Source organism: Gopherus evgoodei, chromosome 1 (genome assembly GCF_007399415.2).
Source record: "Gopherus evgoodei ecotype Sinaloan lineage chromosome 1, rGopEvg1_v1.p, whole genome shotgun sequence".
NCBI classification, from domain to species: Eukaryota; Metazoa; Chordata; order Testudines; family Testudinidae; genus Gopherus; species Gopherus evgoodei.
The window spans coordinates 364442115-364454348 of NC_044322.1; the positions used below are offsets into that span (position 1 = coordinate 364442115).

At 54.7% G+C, this 12234-nt stretch overlaps 1 protein-coding gene across 4 annotated transcripts in view; it reads left to right on the forward strand.

Annotated features, from left to right (window-relative positions):
• The window catches only part of IRF5 (interferon regulatory factor 5), a 37566-nt gene that overhangs the window by 21358 nt on the left and 3974 nt on the right, over positions 1-12234 (forward strand). For 3 of the 4 annotated variants that reach the window (XM_030583419.1, XM_030583331.1, XM_030583507.1), the window contains exons 3-5: positions 6126-6336; positions 7186-7375; positions 11089-11141. In XM_030583419.1, coding sequence (XP_030439279.1) covers positions 6163-6336; positions 7186-7375; positions 11089-11141 — 417 coding nt within the window. In that variant the 5' untranslated portion in view covers positions 6126-6162. Of the gene's footprint in view, positions 1-3874; positions 3964-6125; positions 6337-7185; positions 7376-11088; positions 11142-12234 lie in introns of all 4 variants that reach the window. The other variant, XM_030583593.1, reaches the window with a different exon arrangement.

Here is a 12234-nt window from a genome sequence, read left to right on the forward strand (position 1 = left end):
CGTTAGCTCACCTAGCCCGTCCTGTATCACAGGCCATTACATTTCACCCCGTTACCCTCATTTTGAGTCCAATAACTTGCATTTGGCTAAAGCAAATCTTCCAGGCAGGCTGCCGTGCTGGATCTGAGGACCCCGAGTGATGGAGAATCTGCCACATCCCTCGGTAGTTTGTGCCAGTGGTGAACCGCCCTGTCTGGTCACAGTTTGTACCTGATTTTAATTTGTCTGGCCTCAGCTTCCAGCCAGTGGTTCTTGCTCTGTCTGGCTTCATGAGAACCTGGTATTTTCTCCCTTTGCAGGCACTCTCAGACTGTACATCTAAATTTTCCTTGGATAAGCTAAATAGATTGTTGGTCTCTTGCTGTTCAGCATTTTCTCCAGCCCTGCAGTCATTTTTGTGGCTCTTTTCTGCAACCTCTGCGATTATCAACCTCCTTTTTAAAACGCGGCGCCCAGAATGGGGCTCAGTATCCCAGGAGCGGTCTCCCCAAGGCCGGGTACAGAGGTAAAATCACCCTGCTGCTCCCGGATTGCATTCGCCTTTTTGTCGCCCTGGGAGCTCCTGTTGAGTTGCTTAGCAACGGTGACTGCAGAGTCTCTGCTTTCGAGGCCTCAGGCCCCCATTCACGTCCTGGGGTTCCTTGTTCCTCAAGGTGTAACTTGTACACATGTTTTGTTTGCATGGGCCCAGCTTCCCAAGCGATCCGGATCACTCATCGGACTGCCTCGTCCTTATCCTCACACGCCCGCCCGTGTGCGGGTCAGCCGCAGACTTCACCAGCAGCAATTTGCATGTGGACTTCCAGCTCATTGAGGGAAACGGTGACTCGCGTCAGGCCTCGGGCCATGCCCTGCAGGGCCCGCTGGGAACCCTCCCATCCGACGATGGCTCCCCGTTGACAGCTCCTGTCTGAGAACTGTCAGGCAGCCAGGCCCTAATCCAGCGTGCCCATAATGCAGCGCTAGCTGGGGAACCTCTGGGGACCTCGGGCGCAGGCAGCCTCTTAGCAACTTGCCGGTGTGTCGTGCTGCAGAACAGCTGGTGTGTGGGGCCGTGGGCGGCTGGCGCAGGCCTGTTTCGAAAGGCCTAGCAGCTTGCTCTCGGAGTTTGCTTTTTTCCTCTGTGACCCCAGCCACAAGGCCATGTGCGTGCCCTGCGGTGCCCTGCTGGAGGGGCTGAAAGAGGAAGCGAGACCGGAAGGAGAAGCTGTTGAGCAAGTGCCCGGGCACTGGGAGAGAGGTGGCATGGAGCCCGTCCCCGTCAGAGCCCCAGGGCTCATACAGCACAGCAACCCCTGCTCCCACCTCAGCGTGAGCCCCCTGCTCCTGGGAGCCAGCAGCCCAACCCCATGCACTGCGGGACCCCCCAGCCAGGAGACCCCACATAAGAACTCCACCCTGCAGCATCACCGAGAGCTCCCATCCCAGCTGACTCTTGCCCCAAATATAATTTGAACCAGGGTGTCTCCTCAGGCAGGATGCCCCTTCCCCCACCACATGGGCTGGGGCCTGGAGCCCCCATCCCATCCGGCACCCCGCCCCCACCCCAAGAGCTGTCCCAGCTGGCCAGGGTCACACTATGGAGGTGTGAGTGGAGGCCCAGGCAGCAGGGGAGGAGCAAACAAGCAGGCCCTGGTAGTCCTGTGGGCCACCTTGAGGCAGCAGCCACTGGCCTGCGTTTGGGATGGGATGGCTGGAGCGGCAATCACCTTGGGTGAAGTAGGGGGGGAATGGGAGCTCTGGGCTCACAGGAGAAAGGGGCGTCTCGGTTCACACCGTGTGTGTGCAGGAAGGGCAGGAGTTTGGGGGGAGGCTCGGGAGGTGGGGAATGGGCCCCTCTCTGCGAGGGCACTGCCCTGAATCCAGCTTTTCTTGGCAGTAACTGGAGGGCAGCAGCTGCTGGCTGGTTGGTGGCCTACATGAGATGAATTTGTTGGGTCTCTGCCCAGTTCCTAACAAGCAGGTGTCTGCATCAGAAAACACCCCCATAGCTGGCACCAACCGGCCCCCTCCTTGTCAGTCCCAGTAGAGAGGCTGAGGACTGGGTGGGCCTGGAGCCTGACCTCCATTCGCTTTCCCCACCTCAGTGTGGCTGTCCATAGGGGGAGGAACCGGTTAGGTGGTAGCCCTGCCGAAAAGGAGCTGGTGGCTACACACTGAATATGAGTCAGCTGTGTCAGGCAGCTGTGAAAAAGGCTAATATCCTTCTGGGATGTGTTAACAGGAACGTCGTCTGTAAGACATGGGCGGTAACTGTCCTGCTCTGCTCGGCACTGGCGAGGCCTCGGCTGGATTCCTCTGTCCAGTGCTGAGTGTCGAGATATGGAGAGAGTTCAGAGGAGAGCAACAAAAATAAGAGGTTTAGAAAGCCTGACCTGTGAGAAGAGGTTAAAACACGGGGTCTGTTTAGTCTTGAGAAGAGAAGCCTAAGAGGGGACCTGAGAACAGTCTTCACATCTGTTACGGGCTATTGTAAAGAGCACGGGAATCAGTTGTTCTCAATGTCCACTGACAGTAGGACAAGCAGTGAGGGCATAATCTGCAGCAGGGCAGACTTAGGTTCGATATTAGGGAAAACTTTCTAACTCTCAGGGTAGTTAAGCTCTGGGACAGGCTTCCAAGGGAGGTGGTGGAATCCCCGTCACTGGAGGTTTTTAGGGACAGCCTAGTGACCCACCAGCCTTGCTCTATAATTACGACTGATGTGCTCTTTCTAGGGAGAGTTGTATTTCTGATGGGTGAAGAGGCGGCTTTAATTACCCCTGTGGACCAAAGTGGTTGTAAAAGACTAAAATGGACCCCGGTCATTCATGACCAATCATTGAGGAAATTGGAGGACTCGTGTTAGAACTCGCAGAAACATAATTATTAAGTCTAAGAATTCCTCTCAAATTTGTGACTAGTATGAGCTGCTGGTGAAGTCCGTACAACCATTTGACTCTAAACAAGTTGACTTTGGTTTTAGCTATTCTAAGTGCTTCCAGAGATTGTGCACTTGGTTTGATGTGGACTGTGAAGGAAAGGTCTGTTCTCGTGCGTGTAGCTAGTAGGGTAAGATGAAATCCCTCTCCTAATTTATTTCAGGATGTAGTAGAGGCCAGAAGAAGATATAAAAGTTTATTATATGACATGCCTCTCAAGAATATCTTAGATCCTTGTGGAAGGATTTTGAAGCAGAAGCGAAACCTAAAAGTTCTTCTACATTTTGAAAGATGGCAGCTTTAGCACTGATAGATACGCTCCAGCTGAGGAGCCCCATATTCGGGATGAAGCCCAGGTAGTGCACTTTGGCCAGGGCCTTAGTGATTCCCCTCAACAAATTTTACATCTACTTCTGCCATAGCTGGTGCAATGAGGAACCCACTCTTGGACTGACCACTCCAGCCTTCCGAAATGGACAGTGAATTGCAGTCATTTAGTTTAACCCAACAATGGACAAAAGCGTCAGGGGAAGATTTTCTCCTGACGGAAGTTTTTCAGAAGAATCTTAATTGGGTCTCCCCAGTCTTGGCTAAATTATTTACCATCTTTAACCATACTGGATGGGTTCTGTCTGTCTGTCTGGATATCCAGTCCTATAGTTTCTATTTTTGAAATAGGACAAGAAAGAATCTTGCTACGTATAGAGTTATATGTTAGCTGGTTATATGTGGCAGGAAAAATTTACTCTAGATGTTTAATGTCTCAACTTGAAATATAGGCTTTCGAGACTAATTTATTACAGGCAGAGCAGTCCAGTTTAGGGGTGGTAGAGCCCCAGTTGATAATTGCTTTATTTTATCCTATATGATTTATAAATATATGGAGGTTAAGGGCACTTGAGTGTATGTTGCTTTCGTAGCTCTAAAGCTGGTGTTTGGTTCTATTGATCAAGGCAAACTTTGGCTGGTGTTAAGCAGGATGGGCAACAATCTGACACTTTTGATTCATTTGGAGGCCCGAGCCCAGGGTGGTATGGCTCAGGTGAGAACTAAAATCAACATTTTCTCTGTTTCTAGCGGAGTATGCCCAGGATGCCTTTTAGCTCCTCTTCTTTTAAATTTACATATTAATGAAGTGGTGGATGTTTTAATGGAAGGTAATTTCTCTCTGCCACAAATTAAGGGTCGACCTATCCCAGTATTATTATATACTGATGACGGGGTTGTTTGAATATTAACTCCTCCAGTTATTATCTTGTTTTCCCTCTCATGGTAACTCTCACTATAACTTAATTATAAGATCAAGATCATGATTTTGGGGACAAACCCCTTCCCAAATTGAGTGGAAGCCACCCTGTGACAAGTCTCTGCTTTTACTTAGTTAGGGATAAAGTTTTATCATTTGGACCACTGGTCCCCTTATCATAAAGGCTTAAACCAAAAGGCGCTTAGCTCTGCTCTTTTTTACACGCTCACATGGTGGGAACAAAGTTGCCCCCGGCACTAAGAATTTTATTGCAGATGGTCTATGGGGTTGACATTTGGTTAAGGGGACACATTTTGGCCTTAGAGATTGTTAAAAATATTTTTTGAACAGACTTTTATTTCTCCCAAAGTCTACCCCATGTTGTTTTTATATGGCGAGTTGGGTGTTCTTTGTGTAAGTAGCAGAGAAGAGTGCATTGCTTTTCTTATATTTTGCTTTAAACCTGTTCTCTTCCAGATTATAAACTGCCCCTTCTTTGCCTCCAGGAGATGGAGGAACAACCTGGTATAACACTTGCCAGTTTATCATAGCTCTGTTGAGTTTTTCTGCTACTCACTTTATTGTCAATATCTTCTAATTGATGTAATCTGGTACTCAGAGCGTGACAGCCCATCCCCCAGAAGAACATCTGGCTATGATTCATGAGTTCAAGTTTGCTTTTTGATTTTCTCCTTTGAAGATGGCCCATGTCTTTGAACTATATTTGAATGAGTTCTCAACTCCCCGTTGCTTAAGACACACTCAGCCAAGATGCCAAACCATGGAAACCGCTGTCCTTCAAGCTGTCGAAACGTTCCTTCACATCTTCAGTTTTGCCCATGTAGATCTGGAGTGCTGGAGAATCTAGCTCGCTCTCTTTTGGATTGTAGAATTTTCCAGCTTCCGAGAGCACGTGGGATTTTACCTCTTGATTAGAAAACGAGCTTTGATCACCATCTCCAAAGATAATGTTTGTAGTTTCTTCTCAGTCCCTGGTAATAATCAAAACAGTGGCAATGTTTGTCCCTTTAGTATTGCGCTGAAGAAGGGAGTTTTTATTAGGCTCTGACAGACATTTTAATGGATCATATACATCAGGCACCGGTCCCTGAGATCCCCTGACATGGTTTAGGAAGGCAGCAAGCCCATCTATGGTATCGAAAAGGTTGAGAAACACGGATATAGATGTTGTGATGACTTCAGATTTGTAGGTTTGTCTTTTGTTTTCGCAGCAGACGTGTCATAGGTAAGGCTTAGTCACAATTTAGTCATGGAGGTTGCAAAAGTCATGGAATCCATGGCTTCCAGCGACCTCTGTGACGTCAGCCTGCGCTGGTGGGGAGCTTCAGGGTACTTCCATTGCCTCTGGAGCACCAAGCTTGCCGCAGTCGGCGGGGGCACCCCTGAGCTCCCAGCCGTGGGCGATGGGGGACCCTGGATCGCCAACACACAATCTGCGGCGGGGGCCCTGGAGCTCCTAGCCACCATGCAGCTGACCCAATGCAGGTGGGTGTGGGCACCCACAGATCCCCGTTTTGTCACTGATATTTTTAGTAAACATCAGGGACAGGTCATGGCTTCCGTGAGTTTTGTTTATTGCCCGTGACCTGTCCGTGACTTCTGCTAAAAATATCCGGGACAAAATCTTCGTCTTAGTCACCGGTGATTTAATAAAATTGAATTGAATAACCAAAAAAGGACAGGTTGGACAAACCCCTGTCAGGGATGGTCCAGGTTTGCTTGGTCCCTCCTCAGCGCAGGGGGCTGGATTTGGTGATCTCTCGAGGTCCCTCGCAGCCTGACAGATCAGTGAGTCTGTGAAAAACGGGGAAGGGTGGACCCTGCCTCCCCCCCATCCACTATTATCCCTGCCCTTCCCCCTCCCTCATTCCTTTCCCCTTAGCTCTGCCCTCTCCCCAGCGTGCCTGGCCCTGTAACAGACTCTCCCTCTCTCTCAGTGCGCAGGCTGGTGGCCGGCATAGCCCGTGAGTCACCATGAATGCGCATCCCCGTCGCATCCGCCTGAAGCCCTGGCTCATCGCCCAAGTGAACAGCAACCAGTACCCAGGCCTGCAGTGGGTGAACCCCGAGCAGAAGCTCTTCTGCATCCCCTGGCGCCATGCGACCCGGCACATCCCCACGCAGGACGACGAGAACACTGTGTTCAAGGTGAGCGCCCAGGGGCCTGTGGGACGCCAGGCTGGAGTGGGGGTACCCCTTGGGGCACATGGCACCCAGCTGACAAGTAAGGAACGGGGTTGGCTGGGTCACACGCACAATGTGACGTGACCCCACCTGGGACTCCCAGGAGCTGCTGCACTGGAGCAGGCCAGGGGTCCCTCTGTCCGCTTAGGGGGGGCTCACGGGACGGCATAACCCCCTGGTGTCCCAGAATGCACCCTGCTTGCTGCACGGGACTAGCCACCAGGCCGCTCAGTTAGCTGTTTCCTGAGGTGTTTGAAAAGGCCTCAGTTTCCCCCCCACCTCCATGAAACGGGGCCGATCATACCCGCCTCATAGCAGGAGGCGTGATGTCCGCACCCCTCTCTGAACTGCCCTGCGGACGCCGCTGCGGAGAGGTGATGTGCAGCTGTCAGCCAGGCCCGGAAGCCTGTGCCGTTTTATGCCAGTCACTGTCACTGCAGAAGGTGGCGCAGGCTCTGGCCCTGGTGCTGGCCTGTGTCGGGAGAGCGTCTCCGAGCTGCCTTCTCCCTGGGCCACCCCCAGCTGCCTCTTGTCACCGCTTAGTCACAGGCCTGTGTCGGGAGAGCGTCTCTGAGCTGCCTTCCCCCAGGCCACCCCCCGGCTGCCACTTTTCACCGCTTAGTCACAGGTCTGTGTCGGGAGAGCATCTCCAAGCTGCCTTCTCCCTGGACCACCACCCAGCTGCCTCTTGTAACCACTTAGCCACACAGTTCAGGAGTGAACGGACGGGCGAAAGCTTGGATTTCCTGGCTCCTAGCACTGGGGCTGGGGCTTGACCTGTCTGTGACCACCCCCTGCATCCCAACCTCCCAGGCCTGGGCCAAGGAGACCGGCAAGTACAACGAAGGGGTAGATGAGCCGGACCCAGCCAAGTGGAAAGCCAACCTGCGCTGCGCCCTCAACAAGAGCCGCGAGTTCAAGCTGATCTACGATGGCACCAAGGACACGCCCATGCAGCCCTACAAGATCTACGAGGTGTATGAGGGCCACCAGCCCAACGGAGGTACCAGCAGCCCGGGCAAGGGGGATCCAGTGCATAGAGTGTGCTTAGATGGTCAGAAAGCCTGTGACAAGGTCCCGCACCAAAGGCTCTTGAGCAAAGTGAGCTGCCATGGCATAAGGGAGAAGGTTCTCTCATGGATTGGTAACTAGTTAAAAGACAGGAAACAAAGGGTTGGAATAAATGGTCAGTTTTCAGAATGGAGAGAGGTAAATGGTGGTGTCCCCGCAGGGGTCTGTACTGGGCCCAGTCCTGTTCAACATATTCATAAACGATCTGGAAAAGGGTAAACAGTGAGGTGGCAACATTTGCAGATAGAAAACTACTCAAGATAGTTAACCCCCAGGCAGACGGCGAAGAGCTGCAAAAAGCTCTCTGAAAATGGGGTAACTGGGCAACAAAATGGCAGATTAAATTCAATGTTGGTAAATGCAAAGTAATGCACGTTGGAAAACATAATCCCAACTGTACATATAAAACGATGGGGTCTAAATGAGCTGTTACCACTCAAGAAAGAGATCTTGGAGTTATTGTGGAGAGTTCTCTGAAAACATCCATTCAATGTGCAGCAGCAGTCAGAACAGCGAACAGAATGTTGGGAATCATTAAGAAAGGGATAGAAAATAAGAGAGAAAATATCATATTGCCTCTATGTAAATCCACGGTGCGCTCACACCTTGAATACTGTGTGCAGATGTGGTCGCCCCATCTCAGAAAAGATATATTAGAATTGGAAAAGGTTCGGAAAAGAGCAACAAAAATGATTAGGGATCTGGAACGGCTTCCGTATGAGGAGAGATTAATAAGACTGGGACTTTTCAGCTTGGAACAGGGATGAAGAAGGTGGGACATGATTGAGGTCTATAAAACCATGACTGGTGTGGAGAAAGTAAATAAGGAAGTGTTATTTACTAACTACTCATAACACATGAACTAGTGGTCACCAAATGAACCTAATAGGCAGCAGGTTTAAAACCAACACAAGGAAGTGTTTCTTCACACAACGCGCAGTGAACCTATGGAACCTCTCTTGCCAGAGGATGGTGTGAAGGCCAAGACTATAACAGGGTTCAAAAAGGAACTAGATAAATTCATGGAGGACAGGCCCATCCGTGGCTATTAGCCAGAATGGAAGGAATGGTGTCCCTAGCCTCTGTTTGCCAGAAGCTGGGAATGGGCAGCAGGGGATGGATCACTTGATGATTCCCTGTTCTGTTCATTCCCTCTGGGGCACCTGGCATTGGCCACTGTCAGCAGACAGGACACTGGGCTAGATGGACCTTTGTTCTGACCCAGTATGGCCGTTCTTATGTTCTTATGGTAAGGGGGGACTGGGCTGGGGGAGGAGGGGAACTGGGGGACAAGCAGGGTGCCTGAAAATGAGGCTGCTGGGAGAAATGAGGATTGGGTCCTCTTTTCTGAGGAGGGGAAGGGAGGATACCCCCCCCATCCCTGCCTGGGCTTCTATGGCCCATTTCCCATCTTCAGCAGCCCCACCTCAGAGCTGCAGAGGCTGGGCAGGGGCTGCCTGGTGAGCCCCTCAGCACTTGGGGGCGCTGCTGGTACCCCCACCCAACAAACACCCTGCAAACAGGCCCCACAGCACCTCCAGCCCCCTCCAAACACCAGACCCTGTGACTCACCGCCCCTGCAACCCAGCTACCAGGCCCCATGACACCCCACCCTCACCTCACCCAGCTAGCAGGCCTCATGACACCCCACCCAGCAAACTCACCCTGCAAACAGGCCTTGTGACTGATCCCTGGTAACCCAGCTAATAGGCCCCATGACTCCCCACCACACCCAGCTAACAGCCCATGCCCCCCCCCTCCGAGTGCCCAGGTGTCTGGTTTTCGACGGGAACACCATTAAAAGTCCAATCGGTGGCATAGCAGGGATAAGACAGGCTGGTGGGGCAATTTGCCCTGGGCCCTGCAGGTGCCTCGCGAGCCCTGGCGCAGAATCCCTTCCCTGGCTAGTGGCGCCTTTTTAATTTTTACTCACCCAGTGGCGGTCTGGGTCTTCAGCGGCACTTGGGCGGCGGGTCCTTCAGTGCTGCTGAAGACACGGAGCGAGTGAAGGGCCCCCCGCCTCTGCCAAAGACTCGGAGCGCTGCCTGGTGAGGACAAGCGCCGCAGTGGTGCCCCAGGGCCCCTGAATCCTCTGGGTGGCCCTGCCCAGAAGCAGCCAGCAGGTCTGGCGCCTAGGCGGGGAGGGGGCACGAGTGTCCACGTGCTGCCCCCACCCTGAGCACCGGCTCTGCACTCTCATTGGCTGGTGCCTGCAGGCGACAGCAGCGCATGGAGCCTCTTGGCCCCCCACCTAGGGCCCGGATCTGCTGGCCACTTCCAGGGCAAAGCGTGGAGCCGGGACAGGCAGGGAGCCTGCCTTAGCGCCACTGACTGGGATCCACCCGAGGTAAGCCCGCTCCCCGAGCCCCTGCCCTGAGGCTCCTCCCCCAAACCTGGAGCCCCTTCCTGCACCCGAAACCCCTCGTCCCCAGCCCCACCTCAGAGCCTGCACCCCCCAACTGGAGCTCTCACCCCTCCTGCACCCCAGCTCCCTGCCCCAGCCCAGTGAAAGTGAGTGAAGATGGGGGAGAGTGAGCCACCGAGGGAGGGGGAATGTAGTGAATGGAGGGCGGGGCCTCAGGGAAGGGGCGGGGCCTCAGGGAAGGGGTGGGGCTAGGGTGTTTGGTTTTGTGTGACTAGAAAGTTGGCAACCCTACCCCTACACAAGCTACCTAACGGCCCCTGTGACTGCCCACGCTGCAAACAGGCCCTCTGACCCACCCCCTGCAACCCAGCAAACAGGCTGCATTGCACCCCAGCCCCCTCCACACACCCTCACCCCACCCAGCTAACGGTTCCTGTGACCCAGTCTCCACAACCCAGCTAACAGACCCCTTGACACCCCCCAGCCCCTCCAAAAACAGGACCCATGGCCCATCCCCCACAACCCAGCTAACAGGCCCTTTGACACCCCCCAGCCCCTCCAAAAACAGGACCCATGACTCATCCCCCACAACCCAGCTAACAGGCCCTTTGACACCCCTCAGCCCCTCCAAAAACAGGACCCATGACCCATCCCCCACAACCCAGCTAACAGACCCCTTGACACCCCCCAGCCCCTCCAAAAACAGGACCCATGGCCCATCCCCCACAACCCAGCTAACGGACCCCTTGACAACCCTCAGCCCCTCCAAAAACAGGACCCATGGCCCATCCCCCCACAACCCAGCTAACAGACCCCTTGACACCCCCCAGCCCCTCCAAAAACAGGACCCATGGCCCATCCCCCACAACCCAGCTAACAGGCCCTTTGACACCCCACAGCCCCTCCAAAAACAGGACCCATGACCCATCCCCCACAACCCAGCTAACAGACCCCTTGACACCCCTCAGCCCCTCCAAAAATAGGACCCATGACCCATCCCCCACAACCCAGCTAACAGACCCCTTGACACCCCTCAGCCCCTCCAAAAACAGGACCCATGACCCATCCCCCACAACCCAGCTAACAGGCCCTTTGACACCCCTCAGCCCCTCCAAAAACAGGACCTGTGACTGACCCACCCCCTGCAGCCCAGACACCCTGACTGCCCCATCACCCCTCCCAGCTAGCAGGCCCTGTGACCGCAGCCTCACCCCTGCTAACAGGCCCCGTGACCTCCATATGTGACTAGCTAATCCCCCCCCCCCGTGTCTCCATTGCAGACTCGCTGGCCGGGGACGATCACGCCTTCTGCCCGGGCGAGGAGGAGGAGGAGGTGAGTGAGGGGGTTGGCGGGGCTGGCCTGCGCGTGGGTGAACACCGACACCCCCAGCAAGGCAGGGCCTGTGAGCACCATGCCCCTGGTGCAAGAGGCCAGCTGGGCTGTTAACCATTACGCACTTCGCAGGCTGCCAGACTTTCCATGGAGTGTCCCCCGAAAGCCCTGAGCTCGCCCCTCCTGCCGCACAGCGCTGACTCTGCTAGCCAGTGGGCTGGCTGCTGAGCCCCGGGGGGTGGGGGAATCCTTTTGGCTGCATGGACTGACTGCCCTTGTGTTGCCAGGAGTCCTGTTTTCAAGTGGGATGCTCGGTCGAAAAGGGACCCTGGCGGCTCCATCCGTACTGCTGATGGGGCAGTTAAGTCCAGTCGGCGGGGCTGAGGCAGGCTCCCTGCCTGCCCTGGCTCCGTGTGGCTGCCGCGTCCGGCTCCTAGACACAGGGGCAGCCAGGGAGGCTCCACACGCTGCCTCCACCAGGAGTGCCGGCTTTGCAACTCCCATTGGCCAGGAACCGCAGCCAATGGGCACTGCGGAGGCGGCACCTGCAGGAGTGGGCAGTGCGCAGAGCCACCTGTCTGCACTTTTGCCAAGGAGCCAGACATGCCAGTCGCTTCTGGGAGCCGCCTGAGGTCAGTGCCCCCTGGCTGGAGCCCTCACCTCATACCCCTTCAGGCACCTCAACCCCTTGCCCCAGCCCTGAGCCTCCTCCCAGAGCCCACACCCCCTCCTGCACCTCAACCCCCAGCCCTGAGCCCCCTCCTGGAGCCCGTACCCCCTCCTGCACCCTAACTCCATGCCCCAGCCCTGAGCCCCCTCCCACATCTCAAACCCCTCATCCTTGGCCCCACCCTAGAGCCCACACCCCCAGCCGGAGCCTTCACCCTCCACAATGCAACCCCCTGCCTCAGCCTGGAGCTCCTTCCCACACCCTGCACCTCTCATTTCTGGCCCCACCCCAGAGCCTGCCCCAGCCCCGTGAAAGTGAGTGAGGGTGGGGGAGGGTGAGGGACTGAGGGAGGGGGGATGGAGTGAGTGGGGACAGGGATGGAGTGGGGTCTCAGAGAAGGGGCGGGGCAATGTTAGCTTTTGT